This window comes from Abramis brama (genome assembly GCF_963993115.1).
Source record: "Abramis brama genome assembly, chromosome: 10".
NCBI classification, from domain to species: Eukaryota; Metazoa; Chordata; class Actinopteri; order Cypriniformes; family Leuciscidae; genus Abramis; species Abramis brama.
The window spans coordinates 8,689,964-8,703,283 of record NC_139972.1 but is presented as its reverse complement, the minus strand read 5'-3'; the positions used below and the strand labels follow the sequence as shown (position 1 = coordinate 8,703,283).

General features: G+C 38.3%; 1 protein-coding gene across 1 annotated transcript in view; it reads right to left on the bottom strand.

Annotated features, from left to right (window-relative positions):
* The window catches only part of LOC311090814 (uncharacterized protein), a 189,835-nt gene that overhangs the window by 35,854 nt on the left and 140,661 nt on the right, over positions 1-13,320 (bottom strand). The window contains exons 15-17 of the mRNA XM_084126357.1: positions 11,279-11,449; positions 7,239-7,409; positions 5,713-5,883 (exon numbers count right to left, since the gene is read on the bottom strand). Of these exons, the coding sequence (XP_083982483.1) occupies positions 5,713-5,883; positions 7,239-7,409; positions 11,279-11,449 (513 nt within the window). The remainder of the gene's footprint in view (positions 1-5,712; positions 5,884-7,238; positions 7,410-11,278; positions 11,450-13,320) is intronic.

The window sequence follows — 13,320 nt, the reverse complement described above, 5'->3', positions numbered from 1 at the left end:
CCATTTCACAGACTGGTCAATTTAATAAGGTAAATTAAGTGAGCTGGATACATAACTAGGTCAGTCACTTCGAATTAATTTACATACTTTTATCAGTCCAATTGTGCTCTGTGTAATTGCACAGATGCAAATCAGGGATATATCATATTACTTTCAAATTTATTTATTTAGTTTGGTCCCCTTTTTCTTTATTCTCAAGGTGAGCTGAACAGATAATTATGGTAGAACACAAATCACTTACTGAGAGAGGAGCCATTCTCAGGTTAGGATAGGAGTTATAGACAACGTTTGACGTCTTGGAAGTCTTCCCTCTGGGAATTCCTGCGGTTTTCTTCGTTTGGGGAAGAAGATCTAGGTTTGGGGTGTTCAATGTTTTTTTGTTTTTTTTTTGTTTATTTCTTATTTTTTTGTTTTTTCTATTTCAACTTAAGTTTCGTGAGAACTGGGGAACATTTTATTTACATGGCAAAACCTTATCTTCTGAGGATGCACATAGCTATGTGGTTCAGGCTAATCATACACATTTTGGATGTCTCCTATGATGAATAACGCAGGTGGTACAAGCTCAGGAGGGGGAGCTGCAGTTAGGTTTTTGTCCTGGAATGTTAAGGGGATGAACGGTCCTGTGAAACGTTCTAGGATTTTTTCCCATCTTAAACAATTGAAAACTGATGTTTTGTTTTTGCAGGAGACACATTTACGGTTAGAAGATCACACCAGACTCCGTAAATTATGGGTTAATCATATCTTCCATTCCAAATTTAATAATAGATCGCGAGGGGTGGCAATTTTGATTAATAAACGAATTCAATTCTCACGAAATGCAATTATTGCAGACCCCAATGGTCGATATGTCATTGTCTCGGGCCTTCTATTTCAAACACCCGTTCTTTTGGTAAATGTGTATGCCCCTAACTGGGACGATACTGAATTTGCCAATAAGCTTCAGTCATCTCTCCCTAATTTAGATACACATAGACTGATCCTTGCAGGAGATCTTAATTGTACAATTAACCCATTGCTAGATAAATCTAGCCCTAAATCTACCTCACCTTCTGCAATGTCGAGGGTCTTTTCAGACTTCATGAGACAAAATGGCTGTGTAGACCCATGGAGGTTTCAAAATCCAACCTCCAAACAATTCTCTTTCTTTTCTCATGTTCACCACTCTTTCTCAAGGATAGATTACTTTTTTATAGATAGCTCCTTCATCCCTGCAGTGAAATCGGTTGAATACTTGGCCATCATCATTTCAGATCATGCACCACTCATCTTAGACCTTTCTTTCACTTTGAACGTTAGAGAGCAACCCTTCTGGAGACTTAATTCCCTGTTGCTTTCGAACGAGAAATTTTGCGAACATGTGGCTACTAATATAGATACTTTTCTGGAAGTAAACAAGAAGGAAGGTATATCATATTCCCTACTTTGGGAAACCTTAAAAGCGTACTTAAGAGGACAAATTATCTCCTATGTAGCACATGTCAATAAAGAACGCCGCAAACAAATACAAGACCTGACGGATTCAGTTTTTAATTTAGACCGCAAATATTCTGAAAGCCCTTCCCCAGAATTATATAAAGAACGGATAGCTCTACAGTCTAAGCTCAATCTTCTATCCACCAACCAGGCTGAATACTTATTAATGCGGACCCGGAGCACTTACTATGAGTATGGAGAAAAAGCTAGTCGATTGCTGGCTCACCAGCTGAAACGTCAGGCTGCTTCACGGCTCATACCCCAAGTGAGAGATCAGGATCAAAACATAGTCACCAACCCAAAGGAAATCAATAATACTTTTGCAACATTTTACTCTACACTTTACACGTCTGAATTTCCATTAGATGTTACGAATATGAACAGTTTTTTAGATAATTTAGAATTACCTACTATTGAGCCTGGAGATAGGGAGATGTTAGATCGACCTCTTGCACTGACAGAGATCGCTGCAGCCATCGGAGACATGCGAACTGGTAAATCTCCAGGACCCGACGGTTACCCCCCCGAATTTTTTAAGAAATTTAAAGATAAACTTGCACCTATTATGCTAGAAGTATTTAACGAATCATTGGGAAACGGTTCCTTGCCCCCAACCCTCACACAAGCTAAGATTACACTACTCCTCAAAAAGGACAAGGACCCCACTAACTGTGGCTCTTACCGTCCTATCTCCCTCCTAAATGTTGATATAAAAATTTTAGCCAAGGTAATGGCACATCGCTTAGAATCTGTTCTCCCCAAAGTAATCTCTGAGGATCAGACTGGTTTCATAAAGGGCCGCCACTCTTTTTCAAATATTCGCCGACTTGCTAACGTCATCTATTCCCCTGGTCCTTCCTCGACTGCAGAAGCTGTAATCTCTCTGGATGCGGAGAAGGCGTTTGACCGGGTGGAGTGGAAATACTTGTTTGCCGTATTGAAGAGGTTTGGGTTCGGTGACACATTTCTGGCATGGATTCATCTGCTCTATTCGTCCCCACAAGCATGTATTCAAACTAATCAATCTCATTCCAAATTTTTCCCCTTGACTCGTGGGACACGTCAAGGATGTCCTCTATCCCCGCTCCTGTTTGCAGTGGCAATCGAGCCTCTTTCGCTTGCTTTAAAGTCGTCATTGTTATTTCGGGGGGTTGGGCGTGGGACTGAGGAACATCGCGTCTCTCTGTATGCAGACGATCTATTGATCTATGTAAGCAATCCAGAAACCAGCATCCCTGTAATTGTATCACTATTGAATAATTTTGGGTCTTTTTCTGGCTACAAACTCAATTATCAGAAAAGCGAATGCTTTCCCATTAATGATTTGGCAATGCAAATTAAACAAGAAGCAGTCCCCTTTCACTTAACACATTCCGGTTTCAAATATCTTGGAATAAACATTACACGTTCCTTCACCTCTCTTCTTGGGGCTAATTTTACACCTTTAGTTAACCAAATGAAAGCTGACTTTCAAAGGTGGAGCTGCCTACCTCTGACTATTGCAGGGAGGGTACAATCGGTGAAGATGAACGTACTCCCAAAATATTTGTATTTGTTTCAATGTCTACCGTTATTCCTCACTAAATCATTTTTTAAATCAGTTAACACATCCGTTACCTCCTTCATCTGGAAGAATAAAGTTCCAAGAGTTAATAAAGGCTTACTTCAGAGGGGTCGCGATGTGGGGGGACTAGCTCTCCCCAGTTTTATCCACTACTATTGGGCAACTAACTTGCAGAAAATTTTATTCTGGCTCCATGTGCCAGACACCGACTGGTGTACACTTGAGGCACACTCTTGCCACTCGTCCTCTCTCCCTGCTTTGGTGTACTCCTCCCTGCCCACAAAGTGGTCCAAGTTTACCTCCAATCCCATAGTATTGTCCACCCTTAGAATCTGGGCCCAGTTCCGAAACCATTACAAATTCACCTCTCCCTCCCCCCTTAGCCCTATTTGTAAGAATCATTTATTTCCAGCCTCCTCTCTCGACTTAACATTTACTCAGTGGGGCAGGAAGCAGCTTTCCTGTTTTAAAAGCTTGTACTGTAAAGAAAGGTTCGATAGTTTTGATAATATATGCCAGAAATATGATCTCTCACGCAGTAATTTTTTTAGATATCTCCAAGTACGCCACTGTGTCAAAGCACTGTTCCCTTCCTTCCCGGTCCTCCCTACCGAGGCAGCATGGGAAGAAATGACCCTCCTCCGTCCAAAAAACGGACTGATATCACAACTATATTCTCAATTTATGTCTCTGGAAAACCATGACCTTTCAAAAATTAAGAACAGGTGGGAAGGCGAATTGATGGTTGAGTTGTCGGACAGACACTGGGAGGATGCACTACGAAGGATTAACTCATCCTCATCCTGTGCACGCTTGGGGCTCATTCAGTTTAAAGTAGTGCATAGGGCTCATTTCAGTAGGGCTAGGTTAGCAGATATATATCCAGGAACAGACGGGAGTTGTAATAGATGCTCCTTCTCTCCAGCTGATTTAACTCACGCGTTTTGGTTGTGCCCCTGTCTAAATCAATATTGGTCATCTGTTTTTCAAACTTTATCCGAAGTTATAAAAATTCAAATTAAGCCCTGTCCATTGATTGCAATATTTGGTATTCCAAAGGAGACCTTAACTTTAACCCGGGACCAATCGGACATTATCGCTTTTACATCACTTCTTGCCCGTCGTAGAATCTTATTGGTTTGGACATCCGCTACTCCACCAGCGGTAGCCACATGGTTAAGTGAGGTTTTATTTTTTCTTAAACTAGAAAAAGTTAAATTCACGTTGAAAGGGTCCGTCCAGAAATTTTACTTAAAATGGCAACCATTTGTGACATATTTTGAGAATCTCAAAGTATTGCCTGAAGTATGAGACTCCTTTATATTTTACAATTTACTACTACTTCTCTCTGTTTCCTTTTTTATTTTCATTTTTTCTATATATGTTTATTCACATCAATGGTCAATCACCTTGATATGGTGGGAACTGAGTAGCCTGACTGACAATTGTGAAACTGTGAGTTTAAAGCCCTGTCAATCAACTGGGGTCGAAATGTGGGCATGTAGCTGTGTGCTTGTTTTCAATGTGTGGATCCTTGAACTTTTTTGAAGTACTGTGTAACAAACAAAATGGAAAAAGATTGTTTTCCCAGACTGTTGTCAAAATTTGGGGGGTGGGAAGGGTTGCCATTAAGTAGTGTTTTTTTTTTTTTTTTTTGGGGGGGGGGGGGGGGGGGGGGGGGGTTGTATAAGGTTTTAGTTGTTTAAGATAAAATGAAACTGGAGAACTGTTTCACTTCCTGTAAAATGTAACATCCTTGATTCTCCAATAAAAAGATGTAAACAAAAAAAGAAAAGGAACGCCATTCCAGACCGGAAGTAACTTTTCAGATTTTGATTAAAGATTACGACGGCAAACAATTTTTTTCTGTGTATTAACTTGCATGGATTAATTGTTCACCACAAGACTAGTAATATGTGCTAACAAATTAAATGGGGTCAATATTGATTTCATGTCGACTTTAAGCCGACTGCACACTGTGGGATTTTGGCCACGATTTGGCCGCCTTAGACTAATTTTTAAAATCCTAAAAGTTTCCACTGATCTTAGGCCAAAACCTGAAGTGTTTGATCGTTAGTTTGTCTTTTTGTTTGGATAGATGTTTGATGTGTGTTGCTTTTCAAATGCACATTAAAAGCGACTCAAACTCGCAGTGCTTTCAGATGGAGCAGCGTTTACTACTGATCAGAGCCGTACGTCACTGACAAGCTACACATAATAAATAATCGCAGCTTTTGCGATTTCATAATAGCAATAAGCAAAATCGATTTCATGTTAATTGCAATTAATTGTGCAGCTCTATTTGATATGTTCACCGACAGCCGATTAATGACCGTTGCGATCAAATTTTCCTTCCGACGAGATTCTGACAGTGTCAGAAGATTTGACTCTCAGTCCTGCAGTGTGACTTCTCCTACAACAACTGTCACATTGTCTTCGTTTTTCAAGACAAGCCATGACCAAAATAAACATTAGAGATTTCTGTAGCCACCATTTCAATCCCGCGTGTAACGCAGCTCACATCACCAAACGTGTCATTGATTGATGATGTAAAACATGTTCAATCATTTACAGCTCAATAATCTGAACTCACAGCAGCAGAAAGAGGCTGAACACTTCAAATATACTTTACATTGTGATTCATGTGTGAGAGTCAAATATGATCTTACTTTAATTTCTCCAGTTTACAGTGAGGATTCTGTAGTACATCAGACAACAGATTCACTGATTTTCCTATTTTATTCTCAGACAGATCCAGTTTTCTCAGGTGTTCAGGGTTTGATCTCAGAGCTGAAGTCAGAGCAGCAAAACCTTCATCTGTGAGATCACAATAACTCAACCTGTAGAGAACAATGACACACACTTCACTCTCTCAGTTCAGATCACATCAGTTTAGCAGTGAATCCATTATTAAAGAGAAAGTTCAAACTTAAAGCACAAATTAATGTTTTAGGGATCATTAGATTGAGATCTAAAATGTCACAAAACATGATCATAAAACATCTGAAGTATCATTCAATCAGGAAAAATAATCTCTTATTTGCACTATATTAAATTCAGTCTTGTGCAAAATCTGCTTTAATAAATGACACTATTCACAACATAGGCTAGTTTTACTATTTAAGTCCCTGTGAACCGGAAGTTGCAAACGACTTTTCTTCAGTGTTGTGATGTATTTCCAAGTGAAACGGAATATTGAACAGAGGGCAGGGTTTTACTTTAGCGCTCCTCCTCTCCATCTCTGCTCATAGCAGACTAACGGTTTGAGGGGAGTGGTTAAGCGTTTTCAACCCAAGCCGTCAAACTGACGTCATCAGAAAAGGAACGCCATTCCAGACCGGAAGTAACTTTTCAGATTTTGATTAAAGATTACGACGGCAAACAATTTTTTTCTGTGTATTAACTTGCATGGATTAATTGTTCACCACAAGACTAGTAATATGCGCTAACAAATTAAATGGGGTCAATATTGATTTCATGTCGACTTTAAGCCGACTGCACACTGTGGGATTTTGGCCACGATTTGGCCGCCTGAGACAAATTTTTAAAATCCTAAAAGTTTCCACTGATCTTAGGCCAAAACCTGAAGTGTTTGATCGTTAGTTTGTCTTTTTGTTTGGAAAGATGTTTGATGTGTGTTGCTTTTCAAATGCACATTAAAAGCGACTCAAACTCGCAGTGCTTTCAGATGGAGCAGCGTTTACTACTGATCAGAGCCGTACGTCACTGACAAGCTGCACATAATAAATAATCGCAGCTTTTGCGATTTCATAATAGCAATAAGCAAAATCGATTTCATGTTAATTGCAATTAATCGTGCAGCTCTATTTGATATGTTCACCGACAGCCGATTAATGACTGTTGCGATCAAATTTTCCCTCCGACGAGATTCTGGCAGTGTCTGAAGATTTGACTCTCAGTCCTGCAGTGTGACTTCTCCTACAACAACTGTCACATTGTCTTCGTTTTTCAAGACAAGCCATGACCAAAATAAACATTAGAGATTTCTGTAGCCACCATTTCAATCCCGCGTGTAACGCAGCTCACATCACCAAACGTGTCATTGATTGATGATGTAAAACATGTTCAATCATTTACAGCTCAATAATCTGAACTCACAGCAGCAGAAAGAGGCTGAACACTTCAAATATACTTTACATTGTGATTCATGTGTGAGAGTCAAATATGATCTTACTCTAATTTCTCCAGTTTACAGTGAGGATTCTGTAGTACATCAGACAGCAGATTCACTGATTTTCCTATTTTATTCCCAGACAGACTCAGTTCTCTCAGGTGTTCAGGGTTTGATCTCAGAGCTGAAGTCAGAGCAGCAAAACCTTCATCTGTGACGCCACAATCCCTCAACCTGTAGAGAACAATGACACACACTTCACTCTCTCAGTTCAGATCAGATCAGTTTAGCAGTGAATCCATTATTAAAGAGAAAGCTCAAACTTAAAAGCACAAATTAATAAATATAGGCTAGTTTTACTGTTACTTAGATCTGCACTATGTAATATGTATGGAGTGTCAATTAGTGTGTGTGTTTTCATTTTACAAAATTAAAAACAATACTTTAGAAATTGTCAATGCAGAAAGATGAACATAATTAACCCCCTGAGTTCGGCGGTATCGCCGGCGATACCAGCTCGCTTTTTTTTTATCAGTGTAAAAGAAACTCATAAATACTCTGTTGACTTTGATTTTTCATAGGAGTTTCGTACATCAATCGATTCTGTTAAATGTGTATTATTTTTGTGTATACTCACAATAAAAACAAAGTGTTGTGCTTTTCGCCAAATAAAGAAAAATAAACACGAAGCGAGTTCTGCCTTCTCTCTGTCAGTGTAGTCCATTCTGAAACGCGTCCGAAAATGAACCATAACTCAGCGAATACTTCTCACACAGACACGTGAGATATGTCTTTATGAAGCTTGAAATCTCTTATTTTAAATGAAGTAATTTATATAAAAAACAAATGTTTTCAACTCATGTAATCCGTTTGAAAGCAAGGAGAGGTACCGTTTTTCCTTCTGCCTCATTATCTCTATAATAAGCTGCGCCCGCCCCGCCCCCGGCGCTATTCACATGGTAAATAGTTTAGGTGATCTAGTATGCATCGCATACGCCCCTGATCAATGCCATAAAAACACAGTTTCTTCATCAGACTTACTGATAGTTCATCGCGTTTTGAGTATGGCACGCTTCTCCGGTAAAGACGCCCTTCAGATGATTCTGGACAGCGAGGAAGAATGCACCTTTTCCTCAGAGAAAGATTGTAACTCAGACGATGAACGGCAGCATTTTGAAGAGCGAATTCCGCCGAGGACACAATTTCGGAGTAAGTTTTACTTAAAAGTCTTTTGTCTTTTATTTTTCGTGTTCGCATTTATGAGGAAAAAACAATATTACGTGACAGTTCTCCATTATGGACGCGAGCGCTCTGAAAGCAGCACTAAAAGACTTTCAAACTTTCACAGAGACCTCAAAACAGAAAGTACAAATCCTTTCTTTAAAACGAATTTCGTTTTGTATTAATTGTATCTTAATTTTAATAATTTTTTCATTAACAAATTTCCTGGATTTAATACATAAAAATTAAATATAGGCTAGCAATCACAACATAAGGTGCTTGAACTGGAGATCATCATTAACCAGACTGTAGTGTTGTTTTTGGCGGCCTGTTTTAATTTTAGTTTTAGTCTAGTCTTTGTGTCAAGCTGTCGTTTTAGTTTTTATTAGTTTTAGTCACGTTCATACTCTTTTTAGTCTAGTCAAGTTTTAGTCGACGAAAACTGATGACATTTTAGTCTAGTTTTAGTCAACGAAAACTGATGACATTTTAGTCTAGTTTTAGTCGATGAAAACTGATGACATTTTAGTCTAGTTTTAGTCAATGAAAATTGTATTTTAGTCTCTTTTTAGTAATGCAATTCTATTTAACCCAGTCAATATAGAATTTCAAACAAGGTTATCTTATTATATTTAGTATATTTAGGGCTGTGACGGTGGCAGTTTTTTTTTTTTACCACCGCGGTAATGGACCAACTACCGGCGGTGGTTGGGAGGTTATTTAAAAAAAAAAAAAAAAAAAAAAACTCGTTTTATATTTCCACACAAAGACGCGTGATATAGCCACTCTGCGCTCTGAGAGGGATGTGGGACACGAGCAGGACGGAGACCATCGATCTCTTTATGATATCTTCGTGTTTTCTACTTGATGTAAATTGGTCTGAAGAGCGAATTTTATCCTCCACAAGGGCGAAATATTTAGGCTATGTTTGAGATTGCGCTGCCAGAGAAAGTGAAACTAAAAATCCCCCCCCCCCCCCGTGTGAAACGCGCTTTACAACTAAACTTGTGCGCGTCTAATATAACAAGCACAAACTGTGTTAAAAATAATTTGACATGCAAATGCAAGTACAAATGTAGGCTATCTGTCCTACAGTGTTTTTCTACTTTACCACAGTAAAGAATACGAATATAATAGGCCTAATTAAAAGCGAACCAATGAAGAAACGTTTATAATCCCTTTAAAAAATGGGTGAGACGTGAGTGAAGATTTGGGAAAAGAAACAAGAGATTCCATGCAGGGATGAGTCACGATTTTTGGATATTCGATTAGTTTATTTAATTATAGAATATCGAATAGGTTGTGCGATTATTCTCTAAAATAAAATCTCCATGTTCTGGTGCTGATGCGGTGACGCGTTCATGTAACGAGACGCTGCCAATAACATACAGCTGTCACAAAGAACCGGCAAAAGTAATGATTATGAATGTGTCAAATATATCAATGAGACATTTTAATAGAATAGTGGAGTAATATTGTTAAATTCACTGATAATCGGGTGACCAGATCGCAAACCACAATTTAAACCCGACAAAGCTATGGGTTCACGCACAACTCTCTCATTCGTCGTGACGTTATAACATTTCGTCTCGTCTCGTTTTGGTCAACGAAAATGAAGAGACATTTTAGCATAGTTTTTATTTTGTAAACCACATTTAGTCTCGTTTTTATTCGTCAACGATATTGCATTATACATGTATTTTAGTCATCGTCACATGACCAGCATTTAGCCTACGTCTCGTCTCGTCTAGTTTTCGTCAGGTGATACCGGTTCGTTGACGACAATATTTCGTCATAATTTTCGTTGACGAAAGCAACACTACTCACATGTCTAAAAAATTTGAAATATATTTACAGAAAGCTGGTTCTAAACAAAACCATCCAAAACAAAAAACTATGTAGCCTAATAAATGTGCATTTCTCCGGTGCGTTCACTAGCCTACTGCGAAGATCGCGAGTCAATAGCCTATCGTCAACTTCATCTTTGCAAGAAGTTAATAAACAATTAAAATGTCTTATTGCAATATTTTACATATTCATAATCATTACTTTTGGTGGATCTTTGAGGCAGCATTTTAGGTTTATGGCGTTTTGGAAAAGAGCTCTTCACGTACAAACACCGTTTCACCAAGGCACAGCGGCCCTTCAGCACATCAGGTGTGAACTACTAAATATGCATGATCGTTTACGCCCCATCCGCATATTGGCTTTCCAAACTAGAAGTGTTTCACAAAACTTAAATCAATGTATCGTTTTATGTGAATGATTAGGCAGGATGATTTTCACATCATTTTGAAGAAAAAACTCTAGGCGATGCCATTAGTCAAAAGTCGTATTGACACATATTTAGTATGTGTTTTGTGGCCTTATTTCAGAAACTTTAGTTTTTAGTTTTTTCAATAACCATGCATAAACAATTATTCTCTCAAAAATGAAAACATGTACATACACGTGGCTCACATATTATGGTAGCCCTGTTTGTGCTAAATAGAGTGAATTTACACCTTTGCCATTAATATGTTTATAAGCAACTGAAAAAAGCACAAATGTCAGGGCATGTCAGAACATCTCAAGGGCCCCAAAAACAGCCCAGACCCCAGAGGGTTAACAGTAAGAATGAATCCAGCATGTTCTTCATTTCTCAGTTCTGACTGTGTTGAGCTCGAGTCTGTTTAAATTCAAGAGACTGAAATGTTGATTGTGTGTGAAAGTGTGTATTTCAGTGTGACTCTCAGTCCTGCAGTTTCATGTTATTGAGGATCAGCTCATGTGTTCAATCATTTACAGCTCAATAATCTGAACTCACAGCAGCAGAAAGAGGCTGAACACTTCAAATATACTTTACATTGTGATTCATGTGTGAGAGTCAAATATGATCTTACTCTAATTTCTCCAGTTTACAGTGAGGATTCTGTAGTACATCAGACAGCAGATTCACTGATTTTCCTATTTTATTCCCAGTCAGATCCAGTTCTCTCAGGTGTTCAGGGTTTGATCTCAGAGCTGAAGTCAGAGCAGCAAAACCTTCATCTGTGACGCCACAATAACTCAACCTGTAGAGAACAATGACACACACTTCACTCTCAGTTCAGATCAGATCAGTTTAGCAGTGAATCCATTATTAAAGAGAAAGTTCAAACTTAAAGCACAAATTAATATTCATTAGATTGAGATCTAAAATGTCACAAAATATGATCATACAACATCAAAAGTATCATTAGATCAGGACAAATAATCTCTTATTTGCGCTATATTAAAATTCAGTCATGTGCAAAATCTGCTTTAATAAATGAGACTATTCACAACATAGTCAAGTCAAGTCAAGTTTATTTATATAGCGCTTTTCACAATACAGATTGTATCAAAGCAGCTTCACAGTATTAAATTAAAATAATACATCAATGTTTGTTTCTAGTGGAAAACGTCCACGTTTGGTAATGCTGATCAATAGTATTGTTAGGATACATAGGATAGTTTTACTGTTAAGCCGACTGCACACTGTGCGATTTTGGCCACGATTTGGCCTTCTGAGACAAATTTTGCAAATCCTAAAAGTTTCCTCTGATCTTAGGCCAATGTAAGAATTGAGAAATTAGGAGATGCCGGACAGTCTGTTTGAAGAGCGACCAGACCCTGAGAGGACAAAGGACATCTCTGGAAATTACCAATTGAACTCAACATGTGAGAGGCAAAGTCTCACCTCAGAACACTTCTCTTCCCCTCTTCCCCACTCCCCCTCTCTCCCCCTCAGATCACCTGAATTCACTCAAGAAAATGTATAGTTTAATGTGAATGATTATCACAGAGTATTTTTCATGTTTGGTATCATTTAAAATGTCTCAGTGTGACTGGTACAAATGTCTCATTTCCAAATAAGTAAAACAAAAGGTAATAAGGTTTTTATGAATTTAGAGATAACTGGCACATAAAGGAAGGTGGTCTCCAGCAAATGGTCACACACCCCCAAAAGGTGTAACATCTGAATGCAAATTTCTTTTGTTAGTACATGTTTCCAAGTGAAAAAGGTCCTGACTATATAATGAAATGTAGCAAAGGGTTCGGGGCCTTTCTGTATTTCAGATTAGCCCGTGAGGCTGAGAGTGAGACCTCTCAGCCTCATGTTTCTATTTCGTTCTTACTGACTGCCAGAGGCAGTGCTTCCCACTGAATATTATCTCTCTTGCTCATGCACAGGTCGAGTCTAATAACAACAAAGTCATCACATGACCAGGTACGTCATGGGGATCCCCTCTATTTAACCCTGTGATAGGGGCAAACTGCCCCTATAATCTTCTCGCATACGTGCAAAGATTGCAGGTCGAAGGAAAAACTTTCATTCAGAATACTTGGATTCCGTCTTTCACAGCCTCGTAACAATAATTTTTGTTGGAGCTGCGCGTTGTGCGTCCTCCAGAGGCTGCGGCGGATTGAAGACAAACTTACTTTGTTGGAACACGTCTGTTTATTCCGTGCTTACATTAGCACTGGATGTTGTTTCTTTTATGAAACGTGTATATATATATATATATATATATATATATATATATATATATATATATATATATATATATATATATGGCATCTCAGAGTGGTTTCGCTCCATAGAAAAGCCATAGTGATTAGTTATAGCAAACAGTAAGAGTGTGTGCGCTCCAGGAACAACAACATATTTTTTGTTACAGACCGCGTAATCATATAGAGCATTCAATTTAGGTAAGTAATATTTTTATAAATTACATAGCTTTACATAGGTAGCTATGTACATAATAATTGAATTATTTTTTGTCTGTTTTTCTTTGTTACAGGCATATATTATATTTCTCGCAGTTGCATTATATACAAGTGTTTTCGCTCTGTTTTTTGTACTGCTACCTGGTATTTCTATCAACAGTGGGCTAAAGTATTAACACTAGTTTGGCTGTTA